General features: G+C 40.8%; 1 protein-coding gene across 1 annotated transcript in view; it reads right to left on the bottom strand.

The window, feature by feature from the left end:
• The window catches only part of AMMECR1 (AMMECR nuclear protein 1), a 151,077-nt gene extending 124,987 nt beyond the window's left edge, over positions 1-26,090 (bottom strand). Inside the window, exon 1 of the mRNA XM_072626426.1 lies at positions 25,563-26,090. Coding sequence (XP_072482527.1) covers positions 25,563-26,080 — 518 coding nt within the window. The 5' untranslated portion in view covers positions 26,081-26,090. The remainder of the gene's footprint in view (positions 1-25,562) is intronic.
• Between the last annotated feature and the right edge of the window lie 356 nt (positions 26,091-26,446).

The raw sequence follows: 26,446 nt of genomic DNA, 5'->3' as shown, positions 1-26,446 counted from the left end.
ATAATACATTATGATCAGGTAGAATTCATACCAGGAATGCAAGGCTGGTTCAATACTAGGAAAACTATTAGCATTATTGATCACATCAACAACGAAACTAACAGAAACCACATGATTATCTCAATAGATGCAGAAAAAGCTTTTGACAAAATACAACATCCATTCCTATTGAAAACACTGGAGAGCACAGGAATAAATGGAACTTTCTATAAAATAATAAGCAGTATTTACCTAAAACCTTCAGCTAGCATTATATGCAATGGAGATAAGCTAAATGCATTTCCAATAAGATCAAGGGTGAAACAAGGATGTCCATTATCACCACTGTTATTCAATATGGTACTAGAAATGTTAGCTGTAGCAATTAGAGAAGTTAAAGAAACTGAAGGAATCAAAATAGGTAAAGAAGAAACTAAGTTATCACTCTTTGCGGATGATATGATGACATATTTAGAGAATCCCAGAGATTCAAGTGAAAAACTACTTGAAACTATAAACAACTTTGGCAAAGTTGCAGGTTACAAAATAAACCCGCACAAATCTTCTGCATTTCTACATATTAGTAACAAAGCCCAACAGCAAGAGATAGAAAGAGAAATTCCACTTAAAGTTAGAGCAGACACTATAAAATATTTGGGAGTTTATCTGCCAAAACAAACCCAGGGATTATATGAACACAATTACAAGACACTTTTCACACAAATAAAGTCAGATCTAAGTAAGTAGAAAAACATCAGTTGCTCGTGGGTAGGCCAAGCCAATATAATAAAAATGACAACTCTGCCTAAATTAATTTACTCATTTAGTGCCATACCAGTCAAACTATCAGATAATTATTTTCTAGAGCTGGAAAAAAATAATATCAAAATTCATCTGGAAGAACAAGAGGTTCAGAATATCAAGGGGACTAATAAAAAGAAATGCTAGGGAAAGTGGCCTACCACTATCAGATCTCAAATTGTACCATAAAGCAGCAATTATCAAAACCACTTGGTATTGGCTAAGAAACAGAAGGGTAGACAAGTGAAATATGCTAGGTACTCAAGACACAGGAGACAATGAATATAGCAATCTACTGTATGATAAACCCAAGGACCCCAGCTTCTGGGATAAGAACTCACTGTTCAACACAAATTGCTGAGAAAACTGGATAACAGTGTGGGGAAAACTAAGCATAGACTGACACCATACACAAGAATAAAGTCCAAATGGGTACATGATCTAGGTATAAAGATTGATACTATGGACAAATTGGTGGAGCAAGGAATAGTGTATTTATCAGATTTATGGAGAAGGGAAGAATTTTTGACTAAAGAAGACATAGAAAGCATTATGAAGTGCAAGATGGATAATTTTGATTACATTAAACTGAAAAGTTTCTGCACAACCAAACCCAATGCAACCAAGATTCAGAGGGATGTAGTATACTGGGAAAGAATTTTTGCAGCTAGTGTCTGTGATAAAGGCCTCATTTCTAGAATACATAGAGAAGTGAGTCAAATGTACAAAAATACAAGTCATTCCCCAATTGATAAATGGTCAAAGGATATGAACAAGCAGTTTTCAGAGGAAGAAATTAAAGCTATCTATAATCATATAAAAATGCTCTAAATCTCTATTGATTAGAGAGATTCAAATCAAAATAGCTCTGAGGTACCACATCACACCTATCAGATTGGCAAACATGACAGAACAGGAAGATGATAAGCGTTGGAGAAGATGTGGGACAGTTGGAACACTAATTCATTGTTGGTGGAGCTGTGAGCTTATCCAACCATTCTGGAGGGCAGTTTGGAACTATGGCCAAAAGGCTACAAAAATATGCATACTCTTTGACCCAGCAATAACACTTCTAGGGTTGCATCCCCAAGAGATCATAAAAATGGGAAAGGGTCCCACATGTACAAAAATATTTATAGCAGCTCTCTCTGCAGTGCCCCAAAACTGGAAATCAAGGGGATGCCCATCAATTGGGAAATGGCTGAATAAATTATGGTATATGAATGTAATGGAATACTATTGCACTATAAGAAATGATGAACAGGAAGACTTCAGAGAGGCCTGGAAAGACTTATATGATCTGATGCTGAGTGAAAGGAGCAGAACCAGGAGAACTTTGTGCATAGCAACAACCATAGTGTGCGAGAGTTTTTTCTGGTAGACTTAGAACTTGATTGCAATGCAAGGACTTAAAAAAACTCCCAATGGTCTTTTAAGGCAAAATGTCTTCCACATCCAGAGAAAGAACTATAGAATTCAATCACAGAATGTAGCAGATCATTTTCTTTTGTATTAATTTTAGTTTGTTATATGATTTCTCCCATTCATTTTAATTCTTCCATACAGCACGACTATGGTGAAAATGTATTTAATAAGAATATATGTGTAGAACCTATATAAAATTGTATGTCATCTCAAGGAGGAAGGGGGAAGGGAGGGGAGAAGGAGGGAAAAAATCTAAGTTATATGGTAGTGATTGTAGAACACTGAAAATAAATAAAATTAATATAAAAAAAAGAACTTGAGTTCTTTTGAGTATGATAACTGCACAGATGAAGAAAGCACCACAAAGTATAAAATGGCCTAGATTTATTTCAGTTGAAATTTAGTGCCCAAGAAGATCAGGATCAAAGTGTTCAATTTTATAATACTCCTTGGTATTAGATCTAGGTATTAGAATGATGGGCCTGAAAGCGAGTAGAAGCTTAGGATACCCCAATGGGAAAAGAAAAGATGATCAAAGATTTGTCATACCAAAGGTCTGGGGCAATTTATCATGCAAAGAAAACAGCTTTGCCGTGTGCTAATGAATGAGCATGAACACAGGCAGAAAGTCCATGTGGCAGTACCATTCAGAAGAAGAAGTGACATTTGATAACTCCTTGTTGAGGGGTAAAAAGACATGCTTATGTTGCTCTTTGGGTAGTGCATGTATCTGGGACCTGAAAGACAGTTTCTCAAGAAACCCAAAAGACGTTACCTGTCTTCTAGTGGTTCATATGGGGATAAATGATCCCACGAAAAGGAACACAGGAAGCATGTATTGGGATTCTATTTCTCCCCCCAAATCCCATTGCCCCTCCTAGCTTTTATGTTACAGTAAAGAGCATCACTATCCTCCTATGCCCCAAGGCTTGGAAGTTGGGAGTCATCCTGGACTCTTCACTATCTCTCATCCTCCCACATCTGTCTATTTCACCTCTGCAATCTCTCATGTATTCCCCTTTCTCTCCTCTGATGTTGCCACCACTCCAGTGCAGGCCCTCATCCCCTCACATCTTGATTATTGAAATAGCTGCTGGGAGATAAGGGGGAGAGGGGAAAGGGCTATCTGCTTCAGTTCTTTCCCAACTCCAGTCCATCCTGTATTCAGGTAACTACCACAGTGATTTTCCTAAAGTACAAGTCTGATCTTGTTCCCTGCCACCCTCAATAAACTTCAATGGCTCCCTAGTACTTCCAGGATCAAATACAAAATGTTATTTGGCATTCAAAGTCCTTCATTACCTGGTTTCTTCCCACCTTTTCAGTGTCTTTACAATGTACTCCCTCTTATCCCCCACCTTGTAATCTACGATTCAGTGACAATGAACTCTTCGCTGTTCCTCAAACAAGACACATCCATCTCCCAACTCTGGCCATTTTCACTGCCTTATCCTAAGCCTATATAATTTTTTCCCTTCTCAGTTCCACTTCCTGGCTTCCCTCAAGTGCCAGCTCAAATACCCCCTTCTCCAAGAAACATTTCCCCATTAAACCCCCTTCATGCTAGTGCCTTCTCTCTACTGATTCTCTCCAATGTATTCTGTCCATATCTTGTTTGTACACAGTAGTTTGCATGTTCTCTCCTCCATTAGATTGGAAGCTCACTGGGGGTAGAAGCTGTCTCTTGCCTTTGTATCTCCAACACTCAGCACAGTAGCTGGCACATAGCAGGCACTTAATAAATTCTTACTGACTGATCTCAGGCAGAGGTATTGTTCTCATTGCTGCTCTTGATTGGGACTTCCAGAAGAGGAAGGTAGAATCAGATGGCCCAGCTGAAAGGCCAAACAGCTGTGCTCTAGAGGTTATTCTGGGATATAGCTAGCCATGATTTCCAAGTCTGTTTAAGAGGCCTTGGGATGGATATACCAATGAACCCAGGATAGATGAAAGGGGATTGAGCATGTGCTTTGTTGAGAGGAGAGTTAGCACAAAGATTCAGTACAGACACTTGGGGTGTCGAGGCAGTGTACATTACTGGGTAGAGCACCAACCTCTTAAGAAAGTCTAGATTCAGGACCTGACACTTGTACACACTAGCTCTGTGACCTGAGCCAATTGCTGAACTTCTCAGTGTCTCCAGAGGTGACATTCTGCATGGGCAGAGGGAGTTTCCTCATGGTCTGTGAGGGGAAGCTCCTAAACCAATGAAATCACAGGTCAATGTATACAAGCAAGTGTTGGAAGAAGGATGGAGTTTTAGTCAGTCCCAGCAAATGCACTGGAACTTGGTGTGAGGTAGGGGGAGGTACTTAGCACTGTGTTCTCTGTTCACAAACATAGACACCGATATTTCGGGGGTCATGGTGAGCAGACTATCTGAATGGCAAGTTTCTGAATTCGTTGTAGTCACTGAAAGGGAGATGGGGACAGTAAAAGAAGTGGGAGGAACACAATGTGACTTAGGACTTAAAATAGAATGAAAAATGAATGAGGCTAATATGACAAACGACCAAGAGCAATAGTTCTTAACAACAATTGGACAACTGGTTGAGGAGATATTTAAGAATGAAACTTGGATTTCTGTATCAAAGCTTGGGATAAAGAAATGATAGGTTGTTGGCAAGGGCTAGAATACATTTAATGAGGGCCAATAAAAATCAACGTTACTTAGAACAAAAAAGAACATATATAATGACAACTACATAAATGGAGATAACTTTAAATGGTAACAAAATGGGTAAAAAACAATTAGAATGGTGGTATTAATGTGAAAAGTAAATGCCTTTCCTTTCTTTTAATAAACGATAAATCATTAACTGGTAAGATCGCATATATTATCTGTCCAAAAATGCTTTTCAGGGGCTGCATCTTGTGGAAGTAAATGTGAATTGGGGGATTGTACATCATATTTAAATAAAACAGAGCAGTCAATAAGCATGTGCCTGTATGTGTTTGCCTGCCTGGAGACCTGTGAATCTGATTAAGAGAACATTAAATTGTCAAATCCAATACCATGGAAAGCGGCAGGCATAACAAAGGAAGAACATCAGTGGAGAGGACCAGAAATTCTCAGAAGACAATATCTAAGAAAAGAGGCAAAAATAAAAGCTGTGACCTTAGATCAGCATAAGCAAATGTACAAAGCAGAGGTATTAAGCAAGTGAACAGCAGATCTTAACACGAGGAGGAAATTCAACCTTATAGGTATTCAATTCAACAAATATTTATTAAGTAACACTGAGACTTGATGGAATTTGACTCATGATTGAAGTTGGAGTATAGAAAGGCATACTTTATTCAAATGGAATAAATTAAAGGGATAATTAAACAAGACAAGTAAAGGAAAACATTTTGTAAATTGTAAAGCACTGTATAAATAGCAGGTAGTATGACAGTGATAAGCTATTCCCGCATTTTCATCTTAAAAGTTAAGCTAACTTGTCCATGTCCACACTATTATCGAGACGGTCAACAACTGTGTCCATTCATTGTTTGGATATGTAGCCAAGCTACCTAAGATTCCTGCTACGTCTCTGCTGTCTTCTCTCTTGTGGCCTTCTACTTTTTTACAAGCAAATTTGGACCCATTTAAATGGAAACCTTTACTATGTGGAGGGAAAGGTATCACAAAAAAAGTGAAAATAGCATTGGCCAACCCAAGCTTGATTGAGGATCAGTAGAATATCTAAATACTCCATCATGAACCCCTTTGCCTTTGACAACCTTAGCATGAAATCTTAGCAAGAGATAATGGGAAGAGCAGGTGGGAGGGAGAGAAGGAATCACTTTTTCAAAAATTTATAGAAATTATGTAAGGACTTGTTTGGTAGTAAAGGATTTGCAAAGTGATAAAAAACACACACGCAACACACAATCTGACACAAGTTGGTAAACATTAATCTGCAGAATATAAATTCTAATCACATTACTTAATTATAATACAACCTCTCATCTGGCTTTGACAGAGACTAAGCTTTTCTACGTAAGTGAATTTTCCAGATAAATAAAGCTTATTGCCCAAGTTTCTTATTCTAACCATTTTCAAAGGCGATTCTTCTAAAATGTATTATGGTCTTCCCTTTCTTCTTAATCAGAGGATACAAATACAATTTAACCTTTTTGTAAATCAGGGCAATTAAAAACCCTCCATAACTGTATTGTATGGTAAGAGTTCTCAGTCACTTCTAGGTTTTATTTTGACTCCTGGATGTCACTCCCCTTGCCTCTCACTATGCCCCCTTATGATTTTCTGAATTATAGTTTTTACTCTCTTGTGGGCTAAGACCAAATACCTAAGCTTAAAAACAGTAAGTTCTAAAATAACAAAAATCCTAGTTTAATTAGGGGAAACAAAGTATTCCATTTCTCTTTCCCCCTCTAACCTATTCTGTACAGCACAGCCAGAGTGAGCTTCCTAGACTCAATCATGGCTCCTAGCACTACACTGCTCACCACCACTTCAAAAAGCCCAAATCCCTTAAAGGTCTGGCATTCAAGACCCTCCACAATCCACCTTCAACCACCTTTCCAATCTTTGCAGTTTCTTTGGCCTCATACTATTCTCCTATTCCTTTATATCAACATCTAACCCAACCTAAAATGTCTTACCTAAATAGTCAGCTTCTCCAGAAAATCTTCTCTGGTTACTCCAGTTAGAAGTGATCTTTCCCCAGACACACTAATGCACAGTTGGCACAGAGGCAGCCCAGGTAGTACAATGGATAAAGTGATGAACCTGAAGTCAGGAAGTTCTGAGTTCAAATCCAGCCTCAGACATAGAACAAGCCACTTAACCTCTGCCTGCCTCAGTTTCCTCAACTGGAAAGTGGGGATAAGAATAGCACTTACTTCCCAGGGTTCTTGTGAGGATGCAATGAGATACTTGTAAAGCACCTGCAAATCTTAAGGTGTTAGTTATGTAGATTCTAGCCATTAATTTGCAAACCTTAAGGCATTACGTAAATTCTAGTTATTAACTGTGAATCAGTACAATCATGTTGAAAAGCAATTTGTAATTGTATAATAAATTGACTAAAATGTCCCTACCCTTTGACCCACAGCATATACCCCATTCATTGATAAGAATAATGTCCTTATATATATCAAAATATTTACAGCAGCACTTCTTGTGGTAGTAAAGAACTGGAAATAAAGTGAATGGTTCATTGACTGGGGAACAGCTAAACAAATTGTGGTTCATGAATGTGATGTTATAGTACTATGCTGCAAGAAATGATAAATACAGAGAAGCATGGAAAGTGCTACATGAACTGATGCAGAGTGAAGTAAGTGGAGCTGGAGGGACCCCAGAGGCCATCGTGTCCAACTCTCATTTTACTGAAGAAGAAACTGAGACCTAGGGACTGCCCAAGGTCATACACAGAATCCTAGAGCTAGAAGAGATGTCAGAGATCAGCTAGTCCAGTCCCCCTCCTTTTAGGGAAGTCAAGTTACCCAAGGTCACACAGGCAGCAAGTCAAAGGACAGCGATTTGCATCCAGGCTACTACTTCAGCTGAGGTCCTCTGACTCCAAATTCAATGTCCTTTTCACAGCATCACACTGCCTCCCATCTTTTGCTAGATTTTATTATAGCTATTACAAATGCATCTCATCTTCTCTACCATATTCTATAAGCTAGTTTTATGAGGACAGAGTTTGTGTCTTATGATTTTTGTATTGTGTTTCCCCACCACCATACCCACCACCTACCTTGCTGTACCCAGTGCTATAGTCAAAGGAGATGTTCAAGAACATACTGGTTTAATGAGGAAGAGCTTCAGTGCCTTCTGACAGCCAGTTAAGACTATATTTATAAGTATATATTTATTGTAAGCTCTGTTTTAGAGAGAAGACACAAACCTCCAGAGAAATGGAATACAGTTACATTTTTTAATGTAAAAAGTGAACATATTGGATATTAATCTGCTGGCCTTGTACAAAACCTAAATGTACCTTTGCAATCTTAAGCAGAGAAAGTGTGCTTGAATATGAGACATTGGGAACCTGGAGAAGATCTGTTACACTCTGGCAGTGTACTTTTGAATTATTATCACCTGTTCTGCCTGACAACTAGCATTGGTATTCCTGTGGTTTACTGATTACAAGACAAATAAGGGGTGACTTGTGTTTTACAGGTTGTCCAAAAATTTGAGTGATCGTGCCAGAAAAAAAAAAATCAGTAAGGGGTTGAAACATAAAGATCATTTTTAAAACAGCAGGTACTAACTATACTGAAACTACAAGCACTAAGGAATCAGGAAAAAACCCAACAATGTTAATCAAAAGAATGTGAACTATTGGACATCAGAGAAGAAAAAAACTTTAGAATGTCACTTCCACACAGAAAGCATTTCAAGGGCTTAAATGGGGTCACCATCACAAGGTTGATGAGTGTGTACTTTCTTTTGTAAAACAAAGACCAAATGGAATGCCAATCAGCCAGAAAGCCATTCAGTTGAAGGCTGGTGAAATTGAAAACCAGTTAAAATTGCCTCAGAAAGCGTTTAACTCAAGTATTGAATAGCCCTGGAGATTTATGTAAAGAAGTTGCTTCTTGCTTAGACACAGGCCATCATTAGCTCAGCAGTTGCCATGTGATTTAAATGAGAATTTGGTAGAGTATCAACAGCATGGCCTTGGCCTTTGGTGGGGGGAGAAACAGATGGACCACTATTTTCATCTTAGCCAAATCAGGAAGTAAAATGAAATTGCCAGTAGTTACAGCTTTCAGGCTAGCAAAGCACTTTACAGATGTTCTCTAATTTGATCCTCATAACAACCCTGGGAAGGAGGTGCTATTATTATCATCTCTCTTCTACAGTTGAGGAAACTGAGGCAGAGAAAGGTTGAGTGACAGGTTCAAGATCACATAATTAGTACATATCTGAGGCAGGATTTGAACTCAGGTCTTCCTGAGTCCAAGCCCAGCACTGTATTCATTCTGCCACTCTAGCTGCCCATGCTTTTCAATATACTGGGTAACATAAGCATGGAATAGGGGGAAAAAACCCACAAGATTTAGAAATAGAAAAGACTAAAGTGATCAGCTAGTTCAAATGTCACTTTACAACAAAACTGATCTTCATGGGGGAGAAAAAGGTGCATTCAAGCAATCAGGAACTCCTCACTAGATCACATGACAGAAAAACCATTTCCAAACAAACCACTCTCCTGGCCACTGGACCAGATGGCTCTAGAGAAGAAAGTGTGGCTGGTAACTTTGCACAGCCTTCCCTCACTTAAATCCAATTCACTTGCATGTCATGACATTATCCCCCTGACATCATAGTCCTCTTGGAGAACGAAGGACAAACAGCAGCAGCAACTCTCCTCACTGTAAGACTAAAGATAGACAGATCAGGTATGATAAATACAAAATCAATGCCCTATAAGCAAGGTAGTGGGTGCAGTCCCAAAGTTCAGAAGGCAAGCTAAGGACAACCAGGACTTCAGCTGTAACAGGGGAAAGAGGAGGATCCAAGATGAGATCAGCCTGTTGTTCGGGGTAGGTGGGACAAGGAATAAAGCAAAGAAGACTGAGCTTCTCAACATTTCCTGTGCTTCTGGCTTTTTTTTTCCAAGGAAAGTGATCTCTAGACTGGAAGCAATAAGACAGTAATAGCAAATAGGAGCTTGATACCCAAGAAAAGTAAAGAGATAAGACAGTACCTAGCTGCCCTTGATTTTGTCAAGTTACCAGGCTTCATCCCGGGGTAGCAAATAAACAGGCAAAGGTGGTAACAGAAGGGCTATCTTTACAAAATCATGGAGAAGGGGAGAGATACTGCAGGATTAAAGAAAGTCAAGTATTATCCCAAGTTTCAAAAACAAGAAAAAAGCAAAGAATGGAATCTTCAACTATAAGCCAATGAGTTTGACTTTGATCTTCAGTAAAATTCAGTAAAGACACAGTAAATATCTGGAAATGGAAGCAGTGATCACAAGGAACCAGTATGGCTTTGTCAAGAACAAGTCACAAAAGTCTAATTCCATTTTTAATTCCTAATTCCTGATTCCATTTTTTGACAGGGTTATTACACTGGCCTATGGAGTGAATGCCACAGGTACAATTTACCAAGATTTTAACAAAACACTGAACAATGTCTCATGTTATTCTCATGGACAAGGGGGATGGAACATGGGCTAGAGGATATGTGGGTTCAGAACCGACTGAATGGCTGGACTTAAAAAACAGTCATCTTTGGTTCAATGACATCTCAGAAAAAAGGTATCAAGTGAAATGTCCCAGGGATCTGTGCTTTGCCCTGTGTTGTCATTTCCATATTGATTTAGATAAAGGACGCTTAACAAACCTACAGTTGACACAGAGCTGGAGGGATGTGTAACATGTTGTATAACAGAGTCAAAATCCCAAAATCTCTAGATCACTGGGCCAAGTCTAATCAAATTAAAGAAGGATAAATGCAAATTTCACATCCAGACTAAAAAATAATCAACTTCACAAAGACAGCATGGGGTTAGGGGATGGTAATGGCTAGATAACAGTTCACTTAAAAGAGATCTGGGGGTTTTATTGGACTACAAACTCAATAAAATTCATTTGTTGTGATATGCCAACCAAAACTAATAGTGCATTAATAGGTATGTTGTCAAGGACTAGGAAGGCAATATTCCTGTTGTTTTCTGCCCTGGTCGGATATCTACAGCACTGTGTATAGCTGTGAGAATCACATTTTGGAAGGGGCATTGATAAACTAGATGGATGCTGCATAAGGGAGAAAAAATCAAGGCCGTGAAGGTCTCAAAATCAGGTCATATGAGGATAAGTTGAAGAAACTGGACATATTTATTTTGCCTGGAGAGGAGAAGACTCAAAGGGGATATGATGAGAGAACTCTTCCAGTATTTGAAAAGCTCTCATAAGGAAGATAAATTACATTACATTTATTCTTCATGACCCTAGCAGTCAGAATTAGAATCATTGGGGTCAATTTAGGTATGATCTAAGGAATGACTTCCAAAAGATCAGAACTGTTTAAAGGCAGAAACAGCTATCTCCAGAGGCAATTCAGGAAGCATTTAAGTACTCAAGTAGGTACATGGTATTGTGTCTAAAAAGAAATATGTCATTCTCAAAAAGGTGCCATCCTTCTGGGAAGATACAACATATACAGAAGGCAGAACGGTGGAAACAGCGCATTCCAGAGGTGGGGAACACAGACAAAAGTTGGCCTGATGTGTACGGGGAAAAGCTTAGCAAGCTAGTTTTGTCAAAACAGTGTGTAAAGGGGAATAATAGGAAATAAGATAGAAAAGACAGGTGGGAGGCAGATTGTAGAGGGCTTTAAAGGCTAGGCGCTGAGGATTTTGTATTTTATCTTAGAGACAATGGGAATCCATTTTAGATCTCTGAGCAGGGAGTGACACAGTCAGCTCCGTGTTTTAGGAAAATCAATTTGGCATCTGTGTTGAAGACAGACTGGAGAGGGGAAAGACAAGAGGCAGGGAAACCAATTAAGAGGCTATTGCAATAGTCCAGGAAAGAAGTGATGAGAGGGTAAAGACTGTGTGAGCAGAAAGATGGAAACATACTAGGGATGTTGTGGAGGCAGAATTAACATGAGCTGGCAGTGAGTTCTACACGCTGGAAGTCTTCAAGCAAAGATTCGAATACCACTTGTTGGTTTTATGGTAGATGAGATCCTTGTTTATGCACAAATGAGACTGGTAGATGACTCTGAGATCTCTTCCAACTTGGATTCTCTTATCTAATGAGGTGTCAAGAAAGGGAAGGGATGATGACTAAATTACTGACTGGGTTCAAAAGGAGGTAAACTTATGTGAGAAAATAAGGAACCAGAGTTGGGAAACATGTTGGCAAACATTTCATTGTGGTTCAGTGGCAGAAGACACAAAAGCAAGATCAAAAGGAAGAAAGAGATCACAAATATGGCAGCATCATATAATACAGGAGGGATGGAGAAGGTCAGCTACCCCAGAAATCAAATAGTGATCTCTGCCAAAAGCCGATAAGCCAATAAACTCTCACTCTGATTTCATGAGAAATTCATTCTTCAAAAGCTAAATGAAGAAATGGGGGCATCTCTAGTCTGGACCCAATTCCAGTCAAGAAGGAACCATTAATTTTAGAGTTAGTGAATCAAAGGGAAAGTTAAACACAGTATAACATGCCATTCAATTGCATTTCATTCAATAAGTATTTCCTACCTAGATTGGTAGAGAGCAGACTTCAAAGAGTTTAGAGAAAGGGTCAGCAAGAACCCATGGTCTACAGTTCTACTAAGGAAATTAGTCTAAGAAGAAACTAAAGATCTACAGGATGAATTTCAAAAAGTAAGATAAGTGGACTGCAGGGAGCTGGGTCTAGAGCTGAACAGAGAAAGAGAAAGGACTACATTGCCTTTGAGAAATTATACAGTATTTTTAATGACTCCAAGCTTCTCCTTGAAGCAAAAGTCCATTTTTTTTAAAGAACAATATTCCTCCCTTGAGATGTCATATGGCTGCAAATCATTGACCAGCCTGGTCTCCAAAGAATTAAAGTTGAGGGTCATCCAAAAAAAAAAAAACCAACAATGGAGAATTACAAAGTGGGCATAAGTATGCTGTAACACATTAGCAACAACGAAATGCAAAACCCAAGAATATATTCAGAGAGTTACTGAACCGGGGAAAAAAAGATGGGTTCAGCACATGACAACAGCAATGGATAACTTATGTGCTCCCCTGGTATTTGTACAATTTCAAAGGAAAGGAAGGCTCCCCAACTTATTGGGTGGACACACACACCCCCCCCCCCCCACTCCCCGTGTGGAAGATTATTCAAGGACCTGGACAAGAACACAGGAGAAGACACAGATAGGTTGTGACAGGCATCATTGGAGGAAGTAGCCACAGTGACATCATCCTGAATCTATGGAAGTACCAAACATTCAGATAGCCATGCCTTTTCTTAGCTTTGTTGGAAAACTGACTTGGTGAGCAAATTCTCTAGGCTCCTAGTTTCTGATGATCTGACTGCATAGATAGCTTATTCGGAAATGACTCACATCTTGGTAACTGGTCTTTTCTTGGCTAAGATATGCCAAATTTCATTTTCTGTAAATAATGAACACTTTCAAGATCCAAAGGGTCACAATTCTTCTTGAAGAAGGAAAATATGCTGAATTTGGAGAGGATCTGAGTTCAAATCCCAACCTTGAAACCTCCTCCCTGTGTGACTTGAAGAAATTCATGGAACCTGTCTGAGTCTCATTCTCCTCATCTGGAAAATGAGGTCAGATTAAGGTGACATCTTTGATCCATCTAGTTCTAAATCTGAGAACTTATGGTACAAAGGTATAGTTTCTAGCATCTTCCATTTCTTCATTTCAAACCATATGTTACACTTTCTTCATCCTACCTTTGCATTTAAGTCACAGAGTATGGATATGCGGACTTTGTAGAAAACTACCTTCCATCTACTCTGCCTATTTCTTGTATAAACTAACTTATGTAGCTATTTTTCCCCATTAAAATACCAGCCCCTTAAAGGCAAGCACTCTTTTTACTTTTTCTCTTTGTAGCCATATCACTTAGCACAGTTCCTAGCACATAGTAAGCACTTAATACATGTCTACTGACCAATTAATTGGTGCTATTTAGAGTAGCAAGAATTAAGATTTATAGATGGTCTTAAAAGATTTCATCCCCTGATCATTTCTCTGACATGATCACTGAAGAAGGGGAAAGGGGCTCACCCAGTTGGGGCTAATTTTTTTTTAAATACTTCCCAGGTCACAATTGCCAAAGGAAATTGCCAAACAATTACGAAAAAAAAAAATCAACAAAAATTTATGAAGTCTTCCTAAGAGCTGGGGATACTAAGAAGGGCCAAAAGAACCCCTGTCCTCTGGGAGCTCATACTTAGGCAGGGAGACAACATGTGGGTAAAGAGGTATATAGAGAGCAGATGGAAGGTAACCTTCGGAGGGGAAGGCGCTAAGTCACTGGAGTCAACCAGTTAACAATCAGTCACCCCCAGTTTAGCAAAAGGCTGGTTCTCAGGAAACAGACAGACTGCTGGCAGGACCCCACTCAGAAGACCTTGTTGGAGCGCTCACTCCCCTGGCATCACTTCTAAAATCTCAAGGTCACACTGAGTGCTCTCTTGGCATCAACTTTAAAATCCCAGGCTAGCCTGGGATAGCCTGGATAGCCCATACCCACAAACCCCACACCACAATAAGGCATTAAAGGTAGGATTTTTGGAGAGGTTTTTTTTTTTTCCTACATGGGAAATATATCCTGAATGTAACCATTTATGGCTTCCAAAAATTTTGCCTTTCAAGTACAATGGATGGCAGGGAAGATGGCATCTTGTGGGAAAACTAGCAAGAAAAGAACTTCAACAAAGTGACAGAAGAGGACAATGGGGAGGAAAACCAGTAAAACATTTTGATTTTAAAGCAATATAAAAAAAAAAACACCTTCCACAGCCTGTATTTTTAACCATGGGAGTTTTGTGCACTTACTTTTAACTGCATATCAATATACCTTTTTTCATTTCAAAAATCTCCCTTTCGAGGAGCAGTCTATATTCTCATCAAAATGGTAGATTAAACCACAAACCAATGTGAAAGATGAGGGAGGAAAGAAGACCCACTGGGTCAAGACTATGATGCCTCAAGCATCATAGTCCAGTGAGAAAGAAAAAGAGGCTTAGAGCCAGAGAAGTTGAGGGCAAGTCCCAGCTCTGCCACTTTTTAAGTGACTTTAGACATGTCACCTAAATTCTTTGGCCTCAGCTTTCTCACCTCAAAAATGAGGGCCTATATGACCTCTAAGATTCCTTCTAGTTCTGAATCTGTGAAACTACAAAACCTGGCTTCTCACCAAACCTCTGGCACTTATTAGGTATGTGACCTTGGCTAAGTCTCTTCCTCATCTCCGATTTTCCATTTCTTTATCAGTAAAATGGAAGGAACAGACAAAATTACAGAATCAAAAGTCAGAAGGGCCTTTGCAGGCCACTTGATCCAGCCCATATCGTAACAGGTAGACAAAGTTGTCATCCAATTTTTGCTCAAAGATTTCTAATGAAGAGGCCCTTAAGCAATGGCTGGATGGCCTCTAAGGTTCCTTACAGCCTTATAGTTCCTTATAGATACAGTATGATTTGACTCTTCTAATCAATGATTCATTAATTTATTTTATTATTAATTTGTTTAATGACTAATTGATAGATTCAATAGTTTGATTATTAATTAATTTATTAACTGCTCCACTGGGCAAATGTGAGATAACAAATACCCTGTAAAGTTGCCATATGGAAGAATGAGACTGTTCTGCTCACCAGGCTCCCTAAAGGATTCAAGGATTCACACACTGTTAAAGATCTCATTTCTAAAATATACAGAGAACTGAGTCAAATTTACAAGAACACAAGTCACTCCCCAATTGATAAATGATCAAAGAATATGAACAAGCAGTTTTCAGAGGAAGAAATTAAAACTATTTATAGTCATATGAAAAAATGCTCTAAATCACTATTGATTACAGAGATACCACATCACACCTATCAGATTAGCAAACATGACAAAATAGGAAGATGATAAATGTTGGAGAGGATGTGGGAGAGTTGGAACACTAATTCATTGTTGGTGGAGCTGTGAGCTGATCCAAGCATACTGGAGAGCAATTTGGAACTATGGCCAAAGTTCCAAAGTTGACTCTTGATGCAAAATGCCTTCCACATCCAGAGAAAGAACTATGGAATTGGATCACAGAAGGAAGCAGACCATTTTCTCTTGTTTTATGTTTTGTTTTGTTTTATGGTTTCTCCCATTCATTTTAATTCTTCTATGCAACATAATTAAAGTGAAAATGTATTTAATAAGAATGCATGTGTAGAACCTCTATAAAACTGCATGCTGTCTTGGTGAGGAAGGGGGGAGGGAGGGAGAAAAAAATCTAAGATATATGGAAGTGATAGTAGAAAACTGAAAACAAATAAAATAATTATTAAAATAAAAAATAATTAAAATAAAGGATTCACAGATTGTGCCAGGTGTAAATTTGGTCAAGCTCAAGATGTATGTATTTTACCCTTTTGGCTTACGTGTCCACTGAAACATACTTGCGGCCATCTTGGAGATATATGCACAAGTCATCTATCATCACAAGAATAATTTCTGAGTGGCGTTTCCAATAGGCTGTGTCTACTGGCCTTGTGAAGCTCAAAAGATTACTAGGAAGTAAAAAAAGCAAAGTACAAAAGCAAAAAGGCTGGGGAATTACCTTAAAAGCAATCTGAGACTTTGAAGATGTGATTCAAACAAGAGGACTGCATCTCTCTGAACCACCACAGAGCAGTCAGAAAAAGGCCTCTCACTATACAAAGCAGTAAAGCCCAGGAGTTGAGGAAAAGCTGACTGTGTGAAGGGTGCCATCCTAAAGAAATGGTTACAGATGGTGAGGAAAGCTACAAAGTCAAGGAGTTAGAAGCGATGCTTTTTAGACCAAGTCCCCAATCGGATGAATGAATTCCCTCTATCTGATGTTAGATAAACCATCCCCCAGTCTCAGTTGAACTCTGGTCCCAAGGAACTGGCTGCCTCCCAAACCAGTCTATTTCATTTTCAGATAGCTCTGGTCATAAGGAAATTCTTCCATATACTGAACTCAAATATGTCCCTCACTAACTTCTACTGGTCTTCTACTCACTTGAGTTCTGCAAAATAAGTTTAACCCCCATTCCACATGACTAAACTCCAAATATGTGAAGTGAGAAATCCTGGACCAAAATTGAATCTTCACCCACTTGCCTTTGAGCTGCTGTCTCTGATTCAGTTTGATGTCTCCATCACCATCCTCTGGCCTCCTGTCAAGTCCCTATTAAAAAGCAGTGTCCAGAACTCAATATGATGTTCTAGGTATGGTCCAATCAGTGAAGACCACAGCAACACTATCAATTCTTACAACCCAGACACTAGACTTCAATTAAAACAGTCAACAAATTGTATTTGCTTTGAGGGCTATAGGGTTTCCTAGCAAAACAATGGTTTTGGTGAGGCAACTGTGATGTGGCGTTCATTTGTAACCCCAGCACTTGAGGCAATGCCTGGCAGGTGATTAAAAATGCTTATTGATTGGAAAGAACACTGAACTTGAAGAATAAGGAAGAGCTAAGGACTAAACTGAAGGTTTCACTGGTATCAGGAACTCCCAGATGAGGACACTCCCTCTACCAATGCAGGTTGGCAGTTTCTTTGTAACTGATAACCTTGGAGAGTAGAGCACAAAGAGGCGAATGAAGTGACTGCCTTCAGTCACACAGTCAGGGTGGGTCAGAGGCAAGCCTGGAACTCAGGGCTTCCTGGCCGGCACCTCTAATCCACTATGCCATGCAACCTTGTAAAAGTCTGAAGATCAGGCTGAAACCCCAGATCCACACTAGTTATGGTATTCTAGACAAGTCACTTCACCTCTGAGTCTGTTTTTTCATCTATGAAATGGGAATAATTCACATTTATTTACTATTTATTTTATGCCTCTTAATAATCCTGAGAGGGTAGTAGAACTTTTATTATCCCCATTTTTAGATAACAAAACTAGGTTCCTAGAGATTAGTGAGTTGCTTATATTAAAACAGCTAATGAGTGTCAGAGCTGGAATTTGAACATAGGTCTTTCTGACCAAATCCAGCATTCAATCCACTATTCCACGAAGCTACCTTAGAGTTGTGAGGAAAGGGAAGGAAAAGGGAATAGACACTGATATACCACCTACTATGTGCTTTTACAAATACTATCTCACTTGATTCTCACAACAACCCTGGAAGGTGGGTGCTCTTATTATCCCCATTTAAAAGTTGAGGAAACTGAGGCAAACAGAAGTTAAATAACTTGCCCAGAATCACACAGCTTGTGTGAGTGGTCGTATTTGAACTTGGCTCTTCCTGACTCCAGATCTGGCACTCTAGCTACTACATCACCAGTAGGCTTTTGAAAACTATAAAGTGCTATAAAATTAACATTATACTAAGCTTATATCATATGAACTAAAACTTTAGGCTTTTTTCATAAGAACTATTATCTCTTTATGATCCTCGCCCCCCTCCTCCCCACCCCACCTACCCCCCAACTGTAATTTCATACCTGCCAAATTGAACAGATGACCATTTATACTTATCACACTCACAGTGTGCTGAAAGAAGGTTATCTTTTTGGTTCCTGATAGCATTATCCAATAAATTAGCTAACCCTTCCTAGTTCACAGCCACTTGCAAATGTGATCAGCAAGCCATCCATGTTTTTATTCAAGTCTTTAAAAAAAGTTGAACAGATAAGGTTGAAAACAAAGCCCTGTGATCCTGCCCCTCCTCCCTTCTACCCTCACCCACCCATCCAAGACTTCCAGACAGACACTAATCTATTAATCAATATTCTGAGCATGATGGTTCACCCAGTTAGGAATCCTCTTTAAGGAGGCTGCCATCCTGCTGACCTTTTCCCACTTTGCCCACCAAGTTCGATGTCTCAGTGAATCAGTGGTCAGTCTCATCTATGCAGTCACATTCTGAGTCTTTTCCAACTGACTGGTCTACATCCTCCCAAGCACCAGGGGTCTTCCTCTAGCTTCCTACTTGGTAGAATATGAAGGTTACTGGCTATCAGCTCACACTCAGACCACACACCTACTCATACCCACCATTGCACCTCTCCATTGCCCTTTGCCCTCAGCCACAAGGGTATTAAATTCAAAATTGAACAAATCGAAGTTCAACAAATACTTCAGAAGAAACTGCTGTGGACAAAAAAATGTTAGGTGCTTAATGTCCCAAATGAGAAGATGCAATTGCTGTCTTCAAGGCGCTTGTGAAGGAAATAAGGCAGAATGCAGTTATAAAGTGCTACTTTACACCAAGCCACGGTGAGATTATATCTTCATGGAGGGGTAACAAGGGAAGGCTTTGTGAATGACATGATATTTGAGCTGGGTCTTAAATGTATGAGAAGAATTGTGCGTTAGGAAGGTGAAGCTGGCAACGATGTGGAAAAAAGATTTTTCGTGAACCTATACTGGCTTCCCTGTCTAAAGGATTACAAACTGCCTGTTTATGAAAAACCCCTAGAATCTTATCAGGGATCAACTTCAAGTTCACCAATCTATAGTTTATGGAATCCAAACATTTGTGCCTTTTGGGAAAAGGGGCTATTTATCTACCTCCAGCTCTCTCATTCTCTACAATGCCTCAAAGATTACCAACAGCGGCCCCACACTTGCATGTACAGATTCTTCTGTTAGCTTTTAAATATGTAATCTGTGCCAGAGCCTTGAACTCATTTGGAGCAGCTGGGTGTTTTCTTGCTCTATCCTAACCTACCCTGGCTTTTGACCCCCTCTTAATAGTTCTAGTCTGCCTTTTCCGGCCTAAAGATTCTTCTCTCAACAGAAGAGAGAGAAGAAAAAATATGAAACTGAGTAAAATTCTGCTACTATGAGTTAACTCCACACTATCAACCTCAAGCAATAACTCTATTGTTGTGTCCCTTCTTTTCCGATTATCTCTGGCCTGAGCCTTCCCTGTGCCATTCTCCTACATTCTTCCTTAGTTAGGGATTTAATGATTTTTGTTTTACTAAGTTGATATAAAGAACTACCTTTAAATTAGGTGCATAGTTGGTAGATTTTTATATAAAGCTTTAATTTAGAAATTTATGGTGCCATAATTGGATACTCAGAAAAGAAAGCCATTACTTTGGAACTCAGGAACAGCAACCCCCAATTAACCTACAAACATGATTTTCTATCATCGGTAAGCAGTAGATATTGGCACCACACCAAACTTGCAGCAGCAGTCACCCTTCAGAATAACTAATTCCCCAAGTGCTGAAACTACAAAACAAACACTAAGAGATGACTCCTTTATTGTAGATTCACTAAGAGCTGAATCTGTATACTCTAGTTCTTGTGAGGTGAAGACTATTGCGATATGTTAAAGTGGAAGCAAGAGCAAGGTCCATTTAATTACATCAGTATAGTTTGCTAACTTTAAGTCCTACTGGTCAGCCCTAGCTATAGAGTTAGACTACTCATGACAGTGCCACTGTGGCCTGGTCTTTATTTAGTACAATGTCAGGCAGGTCACAGGCTTTCTGAACACCCTGAAGGGGAAAACACAAGCCTCTCCTCTTGGGCACCTCCCTGAGAGCGTCAGCTGAACAAAAAAGGGACAGACAGAGCAACAGGAAATGTCCATACACCCCAGACCACTACAGTCAATGCTGATCCTGTGATAGAATGGATAGAGTGCTAAACTGGGAGTCAGAAAGACCGAAGTTCAAATCCAGCCTGTGGGACCCTGGTCAAATCACTTGATCTCTCTCAACCTCAGTTTCCTCATCTGTAAAATGGGGATAATTACTACCCATTTTAATTTAATAAGTAACTACCTTCCAAGGTATTATGAGGCTAAAATGAGATAACATTCGTAAAACATTTTACAAACCTTAAAGTGATATATATATATGTATATCTATATATACATACATATATACATATCCATACATGCATACATACAGAGAGAGAGAGAGAGAGAGAAAGCTATTATGAGTCTAACCCTTCCTCATCTTATAGAAGAACTGAAGCCCTGGGCTATTAAGTGACTTGCCCAGAGTCATCTGGTCAATATAGGTCAGAGACAGAATTTGAACTTCCTGACTTTGAGACCAGCTTGCTAGTCATCTTGGGCAGCCTAGTTGGTACAGTGAATAGAGTGCTGGACCTGGGGTCAGGAAGACCTGAGTTCAAATCCAGATCCGGCTACTTAGTGGATGAGTAACCTTGGGCAAGTCACTTAATCTCTGCCTGCCTCAATTTCATCAACTGTAAAATGGGGGAAAATAGCAGCACCTACCTCTTGGGGCTGTTTTGAGGATCAAATGAGACAGTACTTAAAACACACTTGGAACAGTGTCAGCCTGGCACATAGTAGATGCTGAATAAATCCATTTTCCTTTCTAAAGCGGCTAATTTCAGAACACAATGGCTGACGAAGACCTCCACGTGCATGAAAATACCTGTTCTTTTCCTCCCACCAAAATCTCTTGCACTGCTTTTCGTACTGTGCTAACACTAGTCTTGAGATTTTAATACTTCGTAGGCATTATGGATAGGGTCCATTTTCTTGGTAAGTGCCAGTACTAACCTGGAGAACTTCTGTGCCAGTACTAGAATTACAATATTAATCATGTGTAAGAAGTCCAATGCACCTAACTCAAAAACTGCATATTCTGAACATCCACTGGATGGGCAGAGTTCATCTGTGGTCCAGTTAAGACTTTACACTGCTGTTCATTTGAGTTCTTCACTATTGCCTGGTGTTACCATCTGCCTGGTGAAGTCTAATGACTAAATTAGACACTGTAGGAATATTTGCACATTTCCCAAGTGAGATCATGACATTCAAAAAGATGGCAAGACTGCCAAAGCTGATCAAGGAATACAGATTCCAAGCACGTAAATAACATATGCTTCACTAACTCTGGTGTAATGGAGAAAGCACTGGATATAGAGTCAGGGGACCCAAGTTAGAAATCTGACTGATACTTGCCTAAGGTCACAATGGCTAATCACAACTTTTCTGGCACCATGGCCTCTTCTGTAAAATAAAGGAATTGGGCTAGATATCTAAGATCCTTTTCCAGTTAATAATCTAATGATCTCCCTGGTAATCAGTTCAAATATATGCTTAACTTCCAAACCTGAAAGCACTATATAAATGTTAGCTATTATGATGATTATTCCATACAAAGTGTCTACAAAGTCTCAGTGCAGTTTTAAGCTATGAAAGTGTAAAGCTTCACTAAGACTTTGGAGACACCCTGTAGTAGGAGTAAGAAGTGATGGACTAGGAGTAGAAAGAATTAGTCTCCAAGTCCAGTTCTGCCACAAACTAATGACATGACCTTAAATAAGTTTCTCTCCTCAGAGGCTCAGTTTCCTCATCTGTAAAGCAAAGAGGTCAAACTAGACAGACTCAGTTTTTCAAAAAAAATAATAACGGTCCCTTCCAGATCTAACCTTCCACGGGTCTATAAGATGAAAAGTGAGCTCATAGCAAGCTGTCCATCCCAATCCTCCAGTTTCCTTAAACTTTACATGCATACTTTGTGGTATGCCTACTGGGACATTAGGGCTTCAGTCTTCTTAAACCATGAAGTTCACCATTTGATCAAATTGTTTCTCAGTCACTGTATGCAATCTGCCACAATGCCAATTTTTTATACATTACTTGCTCCAAAATATGGAAGAATTCTATGAGTGTTGGCTTAATTATTCAAATACATCCACTGACTAACGGGGAGAGTGGGTAAGCAGTTGGAGGTAACACACTTTAGAGAGGGTTACTAGATCTTGAAAAACAATCCTAAAAGTTCAACATTATTTAAAAACAAAGCCCTTATTGTAGGATATTGCTCTAGAGTTACCAGGTGTTCTTGCTGTCCTGGACAATTAAGAGATGGATTGGTATGTCCTTTCATGTGTGTGTAGATTCAAACCATCCCAGCAAATGCATAGTTTATCTAAAGGGGACCAAGTGAGGGTCTGTAGCTCAACCATCAGCACTAGCCAAAAAAATAAAATTCCCCAGTCTCCAATACAAGCACCAATTTTGCATATTAAAAGAGTAGCATGTGTTGACTGACACCCCTCGGACAAGTTTTGTGGGCTACAGACCTACTTAGCTGCTGTCGTCATACTTGGTAATGACAATGGCGCTACCTCACTTGTACAGACAAGCAGTAATATACATCAGCACCAAAGGTTCTTGTCTGTACTACTAGACAGAAATAACCACCAAGACCTGAAATGAGTGGCTCCTTTGAAACTAAAAACCCCACCCTAAGCTGGAGGCGCAGCTTGAACTTGATTAATTCAGACCTCTAACTCTAAGGGGGAGGCGTGGGCTGGAGGGGTCTTATCAATTTCTCACATCCACTGACATACATCCTTGGGAGGGAAGGAGTGGGGGGAGGGGTTGGCCACTGGCCACAATACATAAGCTCCTAGAGAACAAGGCTTATGTTTTTTTATAGCACCCAACATACTGTCACGTACCTAAGTACACAAGACTATTGATGACTGGAAGCACATACAACATTGTGCAAACTGGACTCTAGATTACTGTGAAACATTCGAGGTTATTTTCCATAATTCAACACTTCTTTTTCTCTTCCTGAAATCTCCACAAAACACTTCAAAACTTAAGTAAACTGAATTTCTATTGTAGTCTCTTTCCTGCTTAAGTGAATTTTCATTCTCCCTTTCTTCAGAGTAGATTTTTTAGTCCATGTTTCCCAAAGTACAAAAGTAGATGGAATCATACCACATTGTTGCATTCAAGGATTATAAAATAGGCACAACTGCCCATGTGAACACATCCACAGCGGACAAAAGCTGGGCTCGTTTTAGTTCATCATTCAATTCCACTTACATTCATACTGAAATCCCAGAAAGTGGAGAGGTAGAAGGAAAGAAGCAAAATCTGGAAGTGTGATCCTAGTAAATAATGTCAAACGATATTGGTAAAGGGATTTCTTTTATGAGGTGGTCCCATTTCATTTTTCCTTTTGAAATTCAAGTTGTATTCTGTTTTGCAAATTCAGTGTGTGTGTGTGTGCGCGCACGTGTATGTGTGTGTGTGTGGAAAGTCAGGAAGTGTGTCCTCTGCTTTGGAGCAATGGCACCTAAATGCTAAATCAATTTTGCCAAAATTCATCTGGTAGCTCAGGAACTAGAGTTAATTTTTGCAGCCCCATGACTTGCAGGACCATAACTGCCTCCAATATATCACAGACATCAAAGACCATAGAAAAGTTACAAATAAGTGACTCAGCTCGGCTACATTACTGAATTTTCCTTAAAATGATCTTTTAAAAGATTTTAAATGAAATTGGTTCAATAAAAGCTTTGTACTTGGGATTTAAATTTCTAGAATTAAATACATTAAAATTTATAAAGAAATGATATTTAATCTGTTTATTCAAGTGTCAGCTTGGATGCTGTTGCATGTGAACTGATGCCCAAAGATGACTAAAAGTCTGAGAGCAAATGGAAACAGACCACAGAAAAGTCATGCAAAATGAAACACACATTTTAAATATCAAAGCCAAATAAAACAAACAATAAGTTGGTAATTTCCATGACCTTTATTGGGATTTCTACTTTACATATGAATTTAACATTTGTTCATATTTATGCAGAAGTTTTCCATCATTTACTTAAGCCCTCAAAGCCCTGAAATGGAAAAGGGCAGTATTAAAAGAACACCAATTCACATATTTTTTAATTGGGGAAGGAAAGGGAGGGGGGGAGGAAGGGGGTCACCTGGCTTAGTCAGAGAAAGGTATGACTTCAACTGAATGGTGTTCTATATAGCCTCTTCTTGGCAGCTGAATGCTAAATATAAAAATCAACTATCCCTTTTCTTGGTCTGCCCTTCTGTGGTCTTGACATTTGTCGAACACTAAAGTCAGAAACAAAAAGTCTTTTGAAATTTATACAGTCCCACATCTCCCATCAACCCTCTCCCCAAGAAAAGTAGGAATAGTCCCATGCCCTCCTTCAAAAGTAGAAATTAATTTATTAATTAGTAGAAAACACTAATAACAAGGAGACGTCCCATGAGTGTAAAATAAGTATGAGAGAGAGAGAGAGAGAGAGAGAGAGAGAGAGAGACAGACAGACAGACAGACAGACAGACAGACAGACAAGCCGGCCACACACAAAAGTTTTAAAAATCCCTATACATTTACTGTAGGCGATCTGCCTGAGAACGTAGAGATAATTTTCAAGTCACGAAGCATAGCATTTTTTTTTTTTAAGTGAAACGTTCACTTTAGAAATGAAGGATCGACCGGACAGGGAAATTAAGAGAAACGTGGATTCCTTCATTCTATGCACTTGACATACAAGAGGAGAGCAGGGTCTGAGTAACGTAGAGAAAGAAATAATGACACAAGCAGGAGACGCGTAGCTCACCAATCAGTCCCTGGGCAGCCCAGGGGAGCGCGGGGGGAAAAGGTGGGAAGCTTTCGGCCAAGTTGGCAGCCCGGGGGCCCTAATGCCCCCGGCGGCAGAGCCGAAGCGGCCGGAGCAGCGACGGCTTCCCCAACGCATCCAATGAATGGGTGAGCCGCTCGCCATGTGCGGAGGGCACGGGCGCCCGGTGGGGTACAGCGAGGTGGCAGGTGGCAAAGTAGGGAGGGGGCAGGTGGGGGAAGTCGGGGGAAGGGGAGATGCGCGGGGAGGGGAGGAGAGCGGCGGGGCAGCTCCCCGCCAGCGGGCCGGGGTGGCGGCGCGGGGGCCCCGGGGGCACGTACTCACTAGGGCTCGTTGGTGAAGCGGGGGGCCCGGGGCTGCTGGTAGCCGTTCAGGTGACAGTAGAGCACGTCGAAGCAGAAGCAGCACATCTCGGGCGACACGACCATCTTCCGGGCGCCGCCGCCGGGCGCGGGGGCCGCCAGCGGCTGCGGCTGCGGCGGCGGGGCAGCCGCGGGGGGGGCGGCGGCGGCGGGGAGCAGGCTCCCCCCGCCGCAGCCCGAGGGCGCCGACAAGGGAATCCCCCCCACGCTGCCGCCGCCGCCGCCGCCGCTCGCGAGCCCGTTGAGCCGGGCGCCTGCGCCCCCCAGCCCGAGCTCCCTGGCCCGGCCCTGGCCCTCGCTGCTGCCGCCGCCGCCACCGCCGCACGGGGGGTGCGGGCCGGCCGTGCAAGACGAAGAAGGAGACGAGGAGGCGGCCGCCGAGCCGGACGGGGGCGAGCTGGACAGTTTCTGCTTCTTCACCCCGCAGCAGCCCGCCGCCATCTTGGAACAGCCTCCCCCCGCGCGCCGCTTCTTACCCATCGTGCGCAGCCCCGGCACCGGGGGGCGCGCACGCCAGGCACCGCGCGCGCGCGCTCCCCCGCCCGCTAACCCGCCGGCCCCCCCCCTTCCTTCCCGGGAGCGGAGCGCGCCGCCGCTGCTTCCCCTCCCACCCGGGCTCGGGGCCCCAGCTCTCACTGTGGGACTCACTCAGGGCTCACACTGTCCTTTCCCCCGCTTCCTCCCAGAAGTCCCAGGATCATAGTGATCCTAGCTTCAGAGCAGGAGGGGGCCTCGGAGGTCGCCTAGTGCAACCCCCTCATTTTACAGATGGGGAAACTGAGGCCCAGAGAGGGGAAGGGACCTGCCCAGCGTCACATAGGTAATAAGTAAAAGAGCTGGGATTTG

Source organism: Notamacropus eugenii, chromosome X, assembly GCF_028372415.1.
Source record: "Notamacropus eugenii isolate mMacEug1 chromosome X, mMacEug1.pri_v2, whole genome shotgun sequence".
Classification (NCBI taxonomy): Eukaryota; Metazoa; Chordata; class Mammalia; order Diprotodontia; family Macropodidae; genus Notamacropus; species Notamacropus eugenii.
This window is presented reverse-complemented; position numbering and strand designations above follow the sequence as displayed.